Below are 16,993 nucleotides of genomic sequence, written 5' to 3'. Positions count from 1 at the left end.
TTGTCCTGAGTACGCTGATACCCCATATGTGGGAGTAAACCACTGTTTGGGCGCATGGGAGAGCTCGGAAGGGAAGGAGCGCCGTTTGACTTTTCAATGCAAAATTGACAGGAATTGAGATGGGACGCCATGTTGCGTTTGGAGAGCCACTTATGTGCCTAAACATTGAAACCCCCCACAAGTGACACCATTTTGGAAAGGAGACCCACTAAGGAACTTATCTAGATGTGTGGTGAGCACTTCAACCCACCAAAGCTTCACAGAAGTTTATAATGCAGAGCCGCAAAAATAAAACAAAAATTTTTTCCCACAAAAATTATTTTTTAGCCCGCAGATTTGTATTTTCCCGAGGGTAACAGGAGAAATTGGACCGCAAAAGTTGTTGTCCAATTTGTCCTGAGTACGCTGATACCCGATATATGGGGGGAACCACCGTTTGAGCGCATGGCAGAGCTCGGAAGGGAAGGAGCATCATTTGGAATGCAGACTTAGATGGATTGGTCTGCAGGCGTCACATTGCGTTTGCAGAGCCCCTAATGTACCTAAACAGTAGAAACCCCCACAAGTGACCCCATATTGGAAACTAGACCCCACAAGGAACTTATCTAGATATGTTGTGAGAACTTTGAACCCCCAAGTGTTTCACTACAGTTTATAACGCAGAGCTGTGAAAATAAAAAATCCTTTTTTTTCCCACAAAAATTATTTTTTAGCCCCCAGTTTTGTATTTCTCCAAGGGTAACATGAGAAATTGGATACCAAAAGTTGTTGTCCAATTTGTCCTGAGTACGCTGATAGCCCATATGTTGGGGTAAACCCCTGTTTGGGCACACGGGAGAGCTCGGAAGGGAAAGAGCACTGTTTTACTTTTTCAACGCAGAATTGGCTGGAATTGAGATCGGACGCCATGTCACATTTGGAGATCCCCTGATGTGCCTAAACAGTGGAAACCCCCCAATTATAACTGTAACCCTAATCCAAACACACCCCTAACCCTAATCCCAACGGTAACCCTAACCACACCTCTAACCCAGACACACCCCTAACCCTAATCCCAACCCTATTCCCAACCGTAAATGTAATCCAAACCCTAACTTTAGCCCCAACCCTAACCCTAACTTTAGCCCCAACCCTAACTGTAGCCTTAACCCTAGCCCGAACCCTAATCCTAGCCCCAACCCTAGCCCTAACCCTAATGGGAAAATGGAAATAAATACATTTTTTAAATGTTTTAATTTTTCCCTAACTAAGGGGGTGATGAAGGGGGGTTTGATTTACTTTTATAGCGGGTTTTTTAGCGGATTTTTATGATTGGCAGCCGTCACACACTAAAAGACGCTTTTTATTGCAAAAAATATTTTTTCCGTTACCACATTTTGAGAGCTATAATTTTTCCATATTTGGGTCCACAGAGTCATGTGAGGTCTTGTTTTTTGCGGGACGAGTTGACGTTTTTATTGGTAACATTTTCGTGACATTTTTTGATTGCTTTTTCCGATTTTTGTGAGGCAGAATGACCAAAAACCAGCTATTCATGAATTTCTTTTGGGGGAGGCATTTATACCTTTCAGCGTTTGGTAAAATTGATAAAGCAGTTTTATTCTTCGGGTCAGTACGATTACAGCGATACCTCATTTATATCTTTTTTTAATGTTTTGGCGCTTTTATACGATAAAAATTATTTTATAGAAAAAATAATTATTTTTGCATCGCTTTATTCTTAGGACTATAACTTTATTTTTAAACTTCAGGAGGGCAAATTTCCAACGGATGAGAGAGGATCTTGGTGCAATTAACTGGGACGATATCCTGAGACACAAAAATACACAAAGAAAATGGGAGACGTTTATTAGCATCCTGGATAGGACCTGTGCACAGTATATACCGTATGGGAATAAACATACTAGAAATAGGAGGAAACCAATATGGCTAAATAGAGCTGTAAGGGGCGTAATAAGTGACAAAAAGAAAGCATTTAGAGAATTAAAGAAGTAGGTAGTGAGGAGGCATTAAATAAATACAAAAAATTAAATAAATTCTGTAAAAAGCAAATCAATGCAGCAAAGATTGAGACAGAGAGACTCATTGCCAGAGAGAGTAAAAATAATCCTAAAATATTCTTTAACTACATAAATAGTAAGAAACTAAAAAATGATAGTGTTGGCCCCCTTAAAAATAGTCTGGGTGAGATGGTGGATGAGGATGAGGAAAAAGCCAATATGCTAAATGACTTTTTTTCATCAGTATTTACACAAGAAAATCCCATGGCAGACAAAATGTCTAGTGATAAAAATTCCCAATTAAATGTCACCTGCTTAACCCAGCAGGAAGTGCGGCGGCGTCTAAAAATCACTAAAATTGACAAATCTCCGGGCCCGGATGTGATACACCCTCGAGTACTGCAGGAATTAAGTACAGTCATTGATAGACCATTATTTTTAATCTTTAAAGACTCCATAATAACAGGGTCTGTGCCACAGGACTGGCGTATAGCAAATGTGGTGCCAATATTCAAAAAGGGAACAAAAACTGAACTCGGAAATTATAGGCCAGTAAGCTTAACCTCTACTGTGGGTAAAATCCTGGAGGGCATTCTAAGGGATGCTATACTGGAGTATCTGAAGAGGAATAACCTCATGACCCAGTATCAGCACGGGTTTACTAGGGACCGTTCATGTCAGACTAATTTGATCAGTTTCTATGAAGAGGTAAGTTTCGGATTGGACCAAGGGAACCCAGTGGATGTAGTGTATATGGACTTCTCAAAAGCTTTTGATACGGTGCCACACAAAAGGTTGATACATAAAATGAGAATAATGGGGATAGGGGAAAATATGTGCAAGTGGGTTGAGAGCTGACTCAGGGATAGGAAACAAAGGGTGGTTATTAATGGAGCACACTCGCACTGGGTAGCGGTTAGCAGTGGGGTACCACAGAGGTCAGTATTAGGCCCTCTTCTTTTTAACATATTTATTAATGATCTTGTAGGGGGCATTCAGAGTAGAATTTCAATATTTGCAGATGACACTAAACTCTGCAGGGTAATCAATACAGAGGAGGACAATTTTATATTACAGGATGATTTATGTAAACTAGAAGCTTGGGCTGATAAATGGCAAATGAGCTTTAATGGGGATAAATGTAAGGTCATGCACTTGGGTAGAAGTAATAAGATGTATAATTATGTGCTTAATTCTAAAACTATGGGCAAAACCGTCAAGGAAAAAGACCTGGGTGTATGGGTGGATGACAAACTCATATTCAGGGGCCAGTGTCAGGCAGCTGCTACAAAGGCAAATAAAATAATGGGATGCATTAAAAGAGGCATAGATGCTCATGAGGAGAATATAATTTTACCTCTATACAAGTCACTAGTTCGACCACACTTAGAATACTGTGCACAGTTCTGGTCTCCGGTGTTTAAGAAAGACATAGCTGAACTGGAGCGGGTGCAGAGAAGAGCGACCAAGGTTATTAGAGGACTGGGGGGTCTGCAATACCAAGATAGGTTATTACACTTGGGGCTATTTAGTTTGGAAAAACGAAGACTAAGGGGTGATCTTATTTTAATGTATAAATATATGAGGGGACAGTACAAAGACCTTTCTGATGATCTTTTTAATCATAGACCTGAAACAGGGACAAGGGGGCATCCTCTGCGTTTGGAGGAAAAAAGGTTTAAGCATAATAACAGACGCGGATTCTTTACTGTAAGAGCAGTGAGACTATGGAACTCTCTGCCGTATGATGTTGTAATGAGTGATTCATTACTTAAATTTAAGAGGGGACTGGATACCTTTCTGGAAAAGTATAATGTTACAGGGTATATACACTAGATTCCTTGATAGGGCGTGATCCAGGGAACTAGTCTGATTGCCGTATGTGGAGTCGGGAGGGAATTTTTTTCCCCAATGTGGAGCTTACTCTTTGCCACATGGTTTTTTTTTGCCTTCCTCTGGATCAACATGTTAGGGCATGTTAGGTTAGGCTATGGGTTGAACTAGATGGACATATAGTCTTCCTTCAACCTTAATAACTATGTAACTATTATTTTTTTCCACAAAAATGATTTTTTATCCCCAATTTTGTATTTTCACAGCAGTAACAGGAGAAATTGAACCCCAAAACTTGTTGCCAATTTGTCCTGAGTACGCTGATACCCCATATGTGGGAGAAAACTACTGTTTGGGTACACGTCAGGGTTCAGAAGGCAAGTAGTGACGTTTGGAATGCAGACATTGAATGGTCTGCGGCCATCATGTTGTGTTTGCAGAGCAACTGATGTGTCTAAATAGTAGAAACCCCCCCACATGTTACATCATTTTGGAAACTAGACCCTCCAAGGAACTTATTTAGATGTGTTGTGAGAACTTTAAACTCCCAATTACTTCACTGAAGTTTATAACGCAGAGCCGTGAAAATAAAAAAAAAATCATTTTTTTCCCACATTTTTTTTTTAGCCCCCAAATTTTTATTTTCACAAGGGTAACAGAAATTGGACCTAAAAAGTTGTCAAATTTGTCCTGAGTACGTGGATACCCCATATGTGGGGGTAAACCACTGTTTAGGCGCACAGAAGAACTCGGAAGGGAAGGAGCACCTTTTGAGTTTTTCAACGCTGAATTGGCTGGAATTGAGATCAGACTCCATATCGCGTTTGGAGAACCACTGATGTGCCTAAACAGTGGTAACCCCCCAATTCTAACTCCAGCCCTAACCCCAAACCCCAGCATACCCCTAATCCCAACCCTAACCATAATCCTAACCACACCCCTAACCTGATCACACCCCTAATCACAACCCTAACCCCAACACACCCCTAACCCCAACACACCCCTAATCCCATCCCTAACCACATCCCTGACCCTAACCACACGCCTAACACTGACACACCCCTAATCCCAACCCTAATCCCAATTGTAATCCAAACCCTAACTTAAGCCCCAACCCTAACCCTAACTTTAGCCCTAACCATAACCCTAACTTTAGCACTAACCCTAATGAGAAAATGGACATACATACATTTTTTTTATTTTATTATTTTTCCCTAACTAAGGAGGTTTTGATTTACTATTTATAGCAAGTTTTTATAGCGGGTTTTTATGTTTAGCAGCTGTCACACACTAAAAGATGCTTTATATTGCAAAAGTAGTTTTTGCATCACCACATTTTGAGAGCTGCAATTTTTCCATATTTTAGCCCACATAGTCAGTCATGTGAGGTCTTGTTTTTTTTGCGGGATGAGTTGACATTTTTACTGGTACCAATTCATGAATTTCTTTTTTTTTGGGGGGGGATGCGCATTTATACCGTTTCTGGTCTGTATGATTACAGCGATACCTCCTTTACATTTTTTTATGTTTTGGCGCTTTTATGCAATAAAAACTATTTTATATAAAAAAAAATTATTGTTTTTGCATCGTTTTATTCTGAGAGCTATAACTTTAAATTTTTTTTTGCTGATGACGTTTTATCGCTGCTCGTTCTTTGCAGGACAAGATGACATTTTCAGCGGTACCATGTTTATTTATATCTGTCTTTTTGATCACGTGTTATTCCAGGTTTTGTTCAGCGTATGATGATAAAGCATTGTTTTTTGACGTGGTTTTTTATGAGGTTCACTAAAGGGGTTAACTAGTGGGACAGTTTTATAGGTCGGGTTTTTACGGACGCGTCGATACTAAATAGGTGTTTTTATTGTTTGATTGCAGTGTTTTAGGGGTTAAACTGCCGGGGGCGGTCCGTGACCACTCCTGGCACTTAGTGCCAGGTGTCAGCTGTGAGAATCGGCCTCAATGTACTATTCCGTGCATGGGGATTAAGTCCCAGGTCACATGGACGGAATAGTACATCTGATGGCAGAAAGGGGTTAACCCCTTAACGAACACAATACACCTTTTTTATGGTGGCGGTTAAGGGTTCTTATTCCTGAGCTCCACTTTTTATTGGCGTTGAGAAATAACGTTATATCCCTGCTGTATCCCCCGGTTCATCCGGCTCTGTACCCCGGCCCTTGGCATCTTCGGGGAGGAAAATGGCCGTCACCCAGCAACAGTAGGAGATATGTCCTATTGGTTCATTTTGATCACTGTGATAGACCCTTTCACAGTGATCAATATAAAAAATAGTAAATCAAACCCCCCCTTTATTACCTCCTTAGGCTACTTTCACACTGGCGTTTTTTGCCAGACGTCGCAATGCGTCGTTTATGGCAAAAAACACATCCTGCAAAGTTGTTTGCAGGATGCGTTTTTGCCCCGTAGATTAACATTAGTGACGCATTGCCACACGTCGCAACCATCGTGCGACGGTTGCGCCGTGTTGTGGCAGACCACCGGGAGCAAAAAACGTTAAATGTAAAGTTTTTTGCTCCTGACAAACCGCTTTTTCCGACCGCGCATGCGCGGCCGGAACTCCGCCCCCACCTCCCCACACCTCACAATGGGGCAGCGGATGCGCCGGAGAAATGCATCCGCTGCACCCGTTGTGCAGCGCATCAAACACTAGCGTCGGAATCTCGGCCCGACGCACTGTGACGGGGAGATTCCGACACTAGTGTGAAAGTAGCCTTAGTTAGGTAAAAAATAATAAAATAAAAAAAATGTATTTATTTCCATTTTTCATTAGGGTTAGGGTAAAGGGGGATTCGGGCTAGGTTTGGGGTTAGAGTTAGGGCTGGGGCTAAGGTTGGTGTTAGGGTTGTGTTGGGGTTACAGTTGTGATGTTGGGGTTACGGTTGTGGTGTGGAGGTTACGGTTGTGGTGTAGGAGTTACAGTTGTGGTATGGGGGTTACGGTTGTAGTGTAGTGTGGGGATTAGGGTATTGTTGTGGTTTGGGTTGTGGTTAGGGTTGGGATTAGGGTCAGGGGAATGGCTGTGTTAGGGTTGGAGTTAGAATTGGGTGTTCCGCTGTTTAGGTACATCAGGGGGTCTGCAAACGCGACATGATGCCTGCCATTGATTCCAGACAATTTTGGGTTCAAAAAGTCAAATGATGCTCCCTCCCTTCTGAGCCCTGTCATGTGCCCAAACACCAAACAGTGTCTTTCCCCCAGTGTCTTTTGTGCGATATGACTCTCTGATTTAAGGGTACAAAAATTAAAAGTTTGAAAATTGCAACATTTTCAACATTTTTGAAAATTTCCATTTTTTTTCATAAATAAATGCAAGTCATATTAAAGAAATATTACCATTAGCATGAAATACAATATGTCACAAAAAAGTTCTCTGAATCATTAGGATCTGTTGAAGCGTTCTAGATCTACAGTCATGGCCAAAAGTATTGACACCCCTGCAATTCTGTCAGATAATACTCAGTTTCTTCCGGAAAATGATTGCAAACACAAATTCTTTGGTATTATTATCTTCATTTAGTTTGTCTTAAACGAAAAAACACAAAAGAGAATGAAGCAAAAAGCAAAACATTGATCATTTCACACAAAACTCCAAAAATGGGCCAGACAAAAGTATTGGCACCCTCAGCCTTATACTTGGTTGCACAACCTTTAGCCAAAATAACTGCGACCAACCGCTTCCGGTAACCATCAATGAGTTTCTTACAATGCTCTGCTATAATTTTAGACCATTCTTCTTTGGCAAACTGCTCCAGGTCCCTGATATTTGAAGGGTGCCTTCTCCAAACTGCCATTTTTAGATCTCTCCACAGGTGTTCTATGGGATTCAGGTCTGGACTCATTGCTGGTCACCTTAGAAGTTTCCAGTGCTTTCTCTCAAACCATTTTCTAGTGCTTTTTGAAGTGTGTTTTGGGTCAATGTCCTGCTGGAAGACCCATGACCTCTGAGGGAGACCCAGCTTTCTCACACTGGGCCCTACATTATGCTGCAAAATTTGTTGGTAGTCTTCAGACTTCATAATGCCAAGCAGTCCAGTGCCAGAGGCAGCAAAGCAACCCAAAAACCTCAGGGAATCTCCGCCATGTTTGACTGTAGGGAACCGTGTTCTTTTCTTTGAATGCCTCTTTTTTTCTCCTGTAAACTCTATGTTGATGCCTTTGCCCAAAAAGCTCTACTTTTGTCTCATCTGACCAGAGAACATTCTTCCAAAACGTTTTAGTCTTTTTCAGGTAAGTTTTGGCAAACTTTAGCCTGGCTTTTTTATGTCTCGGGGTAAGAAGTGAGGTCTTCCTGGGTCTCCTATCATACAGTCCCTTTTCATTCAGACGCCGACGGATAGTACGGGTTGACACTGCTGTACCCTCGGACTACAGGGCAGCTTGAACTTGTTTAGATGTTAGTCGAGGTTCTTTATCCAACATCCGCACAATCTTGCGTTGAAATCTCTTGTCAATTTTTCTTTTCCATCCACATCTAGGGAGGTTAGCCACAGTGCCATGGGCTTTAAACTTCTTGATGACACTGCGCACGGTAGACACAGGAATATTCAGGTCTTTGGAGATGGACTTGTAGCCTTGAGATTGCTCATGCTTCCTCACAATTTGGTTTCTCATGTCCTCAGACAGTTCTTTAGTCTTCTTTCTTTTCTCCATGTTCAATGTGGTACACACAAGGACACAGGACAGAGGTTGAGTCAACTTTAATCCATGTCAACTGGCTGCAAGTGTGATTTAGTTATTGCCAACACCTGTTAGGTGCTACAGGTAAGTTACAGGTGCAGTTAATTACACAAATTAGAGAAGCATCACATGAATTTTCAAACTGTGTTAATACTTTTGTCCACCCCCTTTTTTATGTTTGGTGTGGAATTATATCCAATTTGACTTTAGGACAATTCTTTTTGTGTTTTTTTATTTAAGACAAATTAAATTAAGATAATACCAAACAATTTGTGTTTGCAATCATTTTCAGGAAGAAAATGAGTATTATCTGACAGAATTGCAGGGGTGTCAATACCTTTGGCCATGACTGTATAACCTCATAAAGTGATAGTGGTCAGAATTGTAAATGTTGGCTTGGTCATGAAGTACAAAATTGGCTCTGTCGCTAAGGGGTGAAATATCCTGGCTGTGTGTTTATTTTCAATACAACTATAAGATTATAGACAGCTCTCAATTAGTAAGCCGTGGGCTTGATGTCACCTGACAATACAAAGGTGACATCAACCCCACAAATATGATCTCCACATGCCACTGCCAAAGCGCAAGTAGGAAGAACCAGGCAGAGCACCAAAATTGGCGCATCTAATAGATGCACCTTTTCTGTGCGGTTGCAGGCTGCTATTTTTTGGCTGGGGGTCAATATCCATGGCCCCTTACCAGCCTGAGAATACCAGCCAACAGCTGTCTGCTTTAGCTTGGCAGGTTGTCAAAAATGGGGGGGACTCTTCCATTTTTTGAAATTTATTTAAATAATAAAAGAAAAATGGTGTGGGGACCCCTCTTGTCTTGATAACCAATCTTGCTAAAGCTGACAGCAGAGGGTTGCATCCCGCAGCTGTCAGTTTTGCCTGGCTGGTTATCAAAAATACAGGGGAACCAGTGCCTTTTTATTTATTTTTTAATTTATTTAGAGCGCAGGCGCTGGCTGATGAATACTCCCATCAGCCGCCGTATGCTCTCACTGTTATTAGCGGCAGCAGGCATCGGTTGATGGAAGTAGTAGTCCCTCAGCTGACGCCAGTGACCTGAGGTAAACTTTTTACCTCCGATCACCGATGCTGGCTCATGCTGTCACTTGACATGATTGTACCGCCGATCAGAGGCAGTGTGTGCCACCCTATCATGCACCTTCCAGTGCCAGACACACCCAGTGTTTGGGGTGCGGAACCTGCACAGTAACACGGACTTTCTGGTGAAGTCCATGTTCGTGGTCTGTGCCCAAGCAGTAGATGTTCGGTACTGACCCCGAACTTTACGATTCTCGTTCGCCCATTTCTATTGGTTACAGAACAATTTCTAAACTACTAAATGTTCCGGTGACCATTGTTGGGGGCCATAATCCGAAAGTGGAAAGCACATCACTTCGCCATAAACCGGCTATGACCAGGTGCTCTCTGCAAAATTCCAGACAGAAGAGTGAAAAGAATTATCAGAAGAGTTGTGAAAGGACCACCTGTAGAGAGCTATAGAAAGACCTGGAATAAGAAGATACAATTGTTTTACGGAAAACAATAAGTAATGCAGTCAACCTCCATTGCCTGTATGCATACTCACCATGCAAGACTCCGTTGCTTAACAAAAAAACATGTTGAAGCCCATTTTTAACTTTGCTCAACAACATTTAGACAAGCCTGTGAAATACTGGGAGAATATAGTCTGGTCAGATGAGACTAAAATGTAACTCTTTGGATGCCATAATAAACACTATATTTGGAGACCAAAAGACACTGGAATCACCTGACCTAAATCCAATAGAAAATTTATGGAATGATCTAAAGCTCAGAGTTTATAGAAGTATCCCACTTGATCTTCAGGATTTGAAGAGTGTTTGATGTTATTATTAGTTTATTTTATTGTAGCGCCATTTATTCCATGGTGCTTTACATGTGAGGGTGGTATACATAATTAAAAACAAGTACAGTGATCTTAAACAATACAAGTTACGACTTGTACAGAAGGAGAGAGGACCCTCACAATCTACAAGGTTTTATCCATGCCCAACACTCCTCCAATCGCTTTTTTTCCTGTGGGTGTTTTCTTCAGTTTCAGTCAAATCTCCAGCCTTTTTAAACCACCTACACTTGAATACTTACTACGTGATTGATATGTTCACTCAAAAAAATGGTAGTCCTGTTGTTGAAACACGTTGTGAAAATAAAAAAACGTTTAACTCATCTTGGTTCCAATGTGGTAGAATATGCCAAAATCACAGCTAAGCAATGCATGTGACTAGTTTCTTCATACGGGAGGCACCAATAAAGACTTTTGTGCATAGTATTAATTAAATTCCAATAAGTGTGTTCAATACTTTTTCCCTCTGTCATTTCTCATTATTACACATAACTTAATTCATGGACATCTGTGATTTGATTTCTTTGACTGTGTGGATTGGATGGTTTGTTACAGACATTTGGGGATAATTTCATGTCAATAACACCTTTAGAAATATATTTACTTAGAAAATTAGTGACATGTTAAGTACTTATTTCACCCACTGTATGCATTATAAATAGGCATAAAATAATAGTATAAACGTGTTCTTTCATTTTTTTTATTTTTTTTAAGGTTATGTTGAACTGGATGAAGGAAGAAAAGTTGTATTTATTCCTGGATGCTCAATTCCTTTAACTATTGAGAAATCTGATGGAGGTTTCACTTACGATACTTCAGATCTGGCTGCTATAAAGCAGAGATTATTTGAAGAGAAAGCAGATATTATCATTTATGTTGTTGACAGTGGACAGGTAAGGCATGCACATGTATCTTATAATTTTTAACCCGTCTATGATTTGCCTATTTGGGCCTTTAGGAAAAAGACGTGTTTTACATTTTTGCATACAATTCTTCTGGGATGAGCTGTAGTGTTTACTTACCGTATTTAATTTTTGGGTGAAAACAATTTTTTTATCACTTTTTAATCCATTTTTTGTGAGGTTGTAAGAGAAAATTTCAACAATTCTTGTATTGTTTTTTTATATATTTTTTTTTTCTTATGGCGGCATTGTCAGTAGATTCAGGCCACTGAACGGAAGGCTCGCAAATCTCGTACCTTCCAAGATAACTGACGCGGCTTTTGATTAGCCAGAGCTGGCACACTGTCATCATTGCATTGTGACTCTTACAATCTTGTTAGTAATACACAGCACTAGCCTATTCGTTTTACGGTGTGTTACTGCACATTAGTAATGCACTGCACTAATATGCCACACCTATTCTATCAGTGCTTAACTGATAAAATTCCTATCAGACTTCGCTTGCTGTGAGATCTGAGGCTATGGTGTATGGCACACATAGATCACTGTAACTACCTGTGCCACGCCAGTGAGGCAACGGGAGATTAGGGAGGTTAATAAGTGGCTCAAGAATTGGTGTAGAAAGGAGGGGTTTGGATTTCTGCAGAACTGGGCTGGCTTCTCAGTTGGCTACAGGTTCTGCGCTAGGGTTCTCAATGGGGAAGGTGTAGCTGTGCTGGGGGAGAAAATGGCTAGAAGGTTGGAGGAGTGTTTAAACTAGGGAATGGGGGTAGGGTATCCATTTTATTGGAGCGGAAGATAGTGCAGATAGAGTCCTGGGCACAAATAAGGAAGTTGGGGGTGGCGGCGGCGTGGGGGGTGGGGTTAGAACAGTTAATAATTTAAGAAAGAACAGAGGTACAGAGAGATACATAAAGTGCATGTGTACTAATGCCAGAAGCCTCGCCAACAAAATGGACAAATTAGAATTAATGTTGTTGGAGCATAATTATGACATTGTGGGGATATTCGAAACATGGCAGCATGAGAGCCATGACTGGGCTGTTAACTTGCAGGGCTATAGTCTGTTCAGAAATGACCAAACAGATAAGCGAGGGGGAGGTGTGTGTTTATATGTAAATCATCCTTAAAACCCATCCTGCGTGATAATATAGGTAAATCTAATAAAAATGTATAGTCCCTGTGGGTGGAGATAAGGGGAGGGGGAAAAATAATAAATTACTGATAGGGGTTAGTTATAAGTCTCCAAAAATAATGATAGCAACGGAGAATATCCTCATAAAGCAAATAGATGAAGCTGCGACTCAAGGATAAGTCATTATTATGGGGGACATCAACTACCCTGAGATACATTGGGGAACAGAAACCTGCAGTTCCAGCAAAGGTAATCGGTTTTTGACAACTATGAGAGACAACTACCTTTCACAACTGATTCAGGACCCAACAAGAAGGGGGCACTGCTAGACCTAATATTAACCAACAGGCCAGACCGCATATCAAATATAAGGGTTGGGGGTCAATTGGGGAATAGTGATCACAAAATAATAAGTTTTCATGTATCCTTTAATAAGATGTGTAGTAGAGGGGTTACAAGGACACTAAAGTTCAGGAGGGCAAATTTCCAACGGATGAGAGATGATCTTGGTTCAATTAACTGGGACAATATCCTGAGACATAAAAATACACAAAGAAAATGGGAGACGTTTATTAGCATCCTGGATAGGACCTGTGCACAGTATATACTGTATGGGAATAAACATATTAGAAATAGGGGGAAACCAATATGGCTAAATCGCAATAAGGGACAAAAAGAAAGTATTTAGAGAATTAAAGGAAGTAGGTAGTGATGAGGCATTAAATAAATACAGAAAATTAAATACATTCTGTAAAAAGCAAATTAAAGCAGCAAAAATTGAGACAGACTCATTGCCAGAGAGAGTAAAAATAATCCCAAAATATTCTTTAACTACGTAAATAGTAAGAAACTAAAAAATGATAGTGTTGGCCCCCTTAAAAATAGTTTGGTTGAAATGGTGGATGAGGAAAAAGCCAATATGCTTAATGATTTTTTTTTATCAGTGTTTAGGCTGGTTTCACATTGTGGTTGTGTCCGCAGCATTTCTACCGCATATATCCGCATACGTTGTGTATTCCTATATTTAACATTAAGGACGCATGCGTTTTTGATTGTTCACGTTTTGCCGCGTTTGACGACGCATGCGTCGTTTCGTCGTTTGTGGCTTGGCGCGGAAATGCAACATGCAGTAATTTCTAGAGGCGTCAATTTGCCGCCTGGAAACGTGTACGGTCGATTGCGCAAGGATTGCGACAAAAAACGCATTGCTGTCTATATGAACGCATGCATTCACAAGCACATGCGTTTGCTTGCGTTCGTGATCGCATGCGTTTCAATTGAAAACAACATGTCTAGACACTGATAAGCCACCCCCCACATAGTAGGTGATAAAGGGAGGTTGTGGACATTTGCAGGTCACTACTCAGCAGACACTGAAGCAGACGAGACACAGGCTACATATTGGAGGAAAACAAGACACTGAACAATGTGAGTATATCCTAGCCAATGCCTTTATTTTCTATTTTCTGTCTTTACATGTCCTAATTTCTCGCATTTCTTTCTTTCTAAATGCATCAGGATGTCTTCTTCTTCATCATATTCTCCTGTCCATGCCGTCAGAAGTCAAGCATGTCAGTGAGGTGAGTACTTGCCTCGTCAGATTGGTAAGTATTCACTGTCACATCTACACATGTGACGATTTGAATTTTTCATTTTTTTAGAGCTCTTCTTGTGTGGCAGAGACTGGGCAGGAGCAGCGGACTCAAGGTCGGGAGGAAAGACGGCAGCGGGTACGTATACAAGGCTGACTGTTTACTGTATCCTCAGTGTAATATTCTTGAATCTTCCTTTCTTTCCATTCCTATATCTTTACTTTTTTCTTCTGGAATCCTTTTGTATGTTGACTTTCCTATTCATGCCATTTCTCAGCATCTTTTTGCTTTCTTTTCCTTATGTTAATTGTACAAACTTTAATGACTTTATTTAATTTTTAGGTTCCACAACGGGAGGATGATCTAATAGAAAATGACCTCCTCATCTCCCTGGTCCATGAGCGAGTCCTGTTGTGGGACACCTGGGATCCACTGCACTCATACAACGTCACAATTTAGAGCCTATGGAATGAGGTGGCCAAAGAGATGTGGGATGGCTGGGACAACACCCCAACTCGCGTCCGAAGTGCATTTGGTAAGTATTGCACTGCAGTGTGAAGCAGCAGAGACCTTGGCCGTGCTCACTCAACTGTGTGTGATGAAAGAAACTCTCAGAAGTTTCTCTCATCACACACAGTTGTGTGAGCATGGCCAAAAGTCATTTTTCTGACCATAATGGGTTTTTTTTTTTAACTGGCCAAAGTCAAAACACGTTGGCGTTCAATGAAGGACCGCTTCAACAAGGAGCTGCGTCAAGAGAGCCGTGTTCCCAGTGGTTCAGGAGCAAGGATCAGACGATAGAAATACTATCGAGTTGTGGCAATTTTAAGACCGATCCTTGCCCAGAGAACGTAAGTATTGATCACGTACATTAGGTTGTATTGTCTTGCCATATTATGTATTTTTCTATTCCACAGGATTTTGCGTCTGGTTAATTTTTGGTATCAATTTTCTTTTTCCTTTTTTCACAGCACATGGAGCACAACTGTTGGCCCAGGTTCTGGAGCAGTCTTTCATCCGACAGCCATGGACCCGTCCCCGCCATCCAGCAACGCTGCAGCAAGTGGGCCTTCCACACTAACTGGAGACCAGGGAGCTGGTCCATCAGGTCTTCCCCTTTCGCAGTCCTCTTCCACTGCACCCTTTTTTTGGGGCTCCTCCCAGCAGCGGCAGAGGGCTTCGGACCGGTCACTCATGCCCGAGTTTTTGCACTTGAGCTCGGGTTTACACAAAGCAAACAAGGCTTTGGGTGACCGAATGGATGTTTCACATAACCTCTTGAATGCACGTATCCAGGAGGTCACCAAAAGCCTTGACCAAGTGAAAGCCGACCTCCAGAGGCCAGCACATAATTTTTTTAACCAAATTGAGCAGGGCATGTCGGAACACCTTACTCCTTATCTCCAGCTGAGTGTCATGCAGGCCTGCAATGCTGCTTACGTGCAGGCTATGCAGCAGAGTCGATATTTCAAGCAGACAGTGTCGGCATATCCACATGTGCCTTCACTGTCATGCTTAACCTCAATGCCGACCTCTGCTGCATACCACTGCACGGCCATCTCAATTCCTTCCACAGCCGGACACCACTACAGCACCACCACCATGCTGAGTGCAGTTGGACATCCCACCGCCACCACCATGACAACCGCTGCTCCTGTTTGGACCTCCTCCGCCACCACCACGATGCAGCAGGACCCTGGCATGGCCTTCCGTACCGCCACCACCACGATGCAGCAGGACCCTGGCATGGCCTTCCGTACCGCCACCACCACGATGCAGCAGGAGCCTGGCATGGCTTTACGCTCTACAAGCGCTATGGACTCTGGCATGGCTGCTTACTCTACGAACACTATGGACTCTGGCATGGCTGTACGATCTACGAGCACTATGGACTCTGGCATGGCTGCACACTCTACGAGCACTATGGACTCTGGCATGGCTGCCCGCTCTACGAGCACTATGGACTCTGGCATGGCTGCACGCTCTATGAGCACTATGGACTCTGACACATGCAGCCGGACACTGACAGGTTACCCACCACCACACCGCGCCATATGAGCCCACCAAGGCCTCCCAGAACCCGGCAACCCCCTCCCCCCCCCCCCCCCCCCCAAAAAAAAAAAAAAAAAAAAAAAACCTCTTAGTATTCCTCCCCCTTCACCTCCCAATGTGTCTGTAATGTCAGGTTTGTCTCACCCTCCCAGTGCGTCTCAGGCCTCTCATGTGTCAAGCCCCATCCCCGAACTTCCAGACCCCACTAGTTTCATTGCCCCTTCTCCTGTCACCTCTGCGTCGTCCACGGTTAGCCAGGCCTCGGTGCTTTACACCCCCTGTTTACATCACTCTACCCCAAGCCGGCGCAGTTAAATACATTTTTTGGTTGTAAAAAAATAAATACAACTTGATTTGCTCCAATTATGTTTGGTTTATTGTGTCTATCGCCGCCGGCAACACACACCATGCGGCAAATAGGAGACTTCACCACACACTTAATTTTGGGCCACATCATATCTCCAGTAGTTATAAAAAAAAGACTGCAGCTTTGTGTCTTTAGTATAAAGATATGAGGTGGGCCAAAAAAGTAGTAGATGGATTATCTCCATAATCTCTTCTTTCTGCTTAGTCTGTGACTAGTGTTGCAGTCTGAAGAGAAAATGGCGGAAATACAGTGCAGAACTCTACTGAACAGGTAGGTAGGCAGGTGTCAAGAAACTCATTAGTTAGGACACCTGACCTGGTGAGTAGAGAACTGCCTTGTATAACCTCCATTTTCTCTTCTGTGTACATAATCTATTACAAATTGAAGGGACGATGGTGGTCACACACGGCATATCTATGCTCACCTGCACAGGTGTCAGAAATAGTGAATTCATGAGGCTGTTATATGTGCATCGTGAATTCATTGTTTTTGACACCTGACTTGATCAGTATAGATTT

The 16,993-nt window shown here is 42.1% G+C and overlaps 1 protein-coding gene across 3 annotated transcripts in view; it reads left to right on the top strand.

The window, feature by feature from the left end:
- Nucleotides 1–16,993, top strand: part of RARS1 (arginyl-tRNA synthetase 1) — a 630,854-nt gene that overhangs the window by 444,129 nt on the left and 169,732 nt on the right. For all 3 annotated transcript variants that reach the window (XM_069763904.1, XM_069763903.1, XM_069763902.1), the window contains one exon: nt 11,142–11,320. In XM_069763904.1, the coding sequence (XP_069620005.1) occupies nt 11,142–11,320 (179 nt within the window). The remainder of the gene's footprint in view (nt 1–11,141; nt 11,321–16,993) is intronic.

This window comes from Ranitomeya imitator, chromosome 4, assembly GCF_032444005.1.
Source record: "Ranitomeya imitator isolate aRanImi1 chromosome 4, aRanImi1.pri, whole genome shotgun sequence".
Taxonomy (NCBI): Eukaryota; Metazoa; Chordata; class Amphibia; order Anura; family Dendrobatidae; genus Ranitomeya; species Ranitomeya imitator.
The sequence above is the reverse complement of the archived record's forward strand: the minus strand, read 5'-3'. Positions and strand labels throughout refer to the sequence as shown.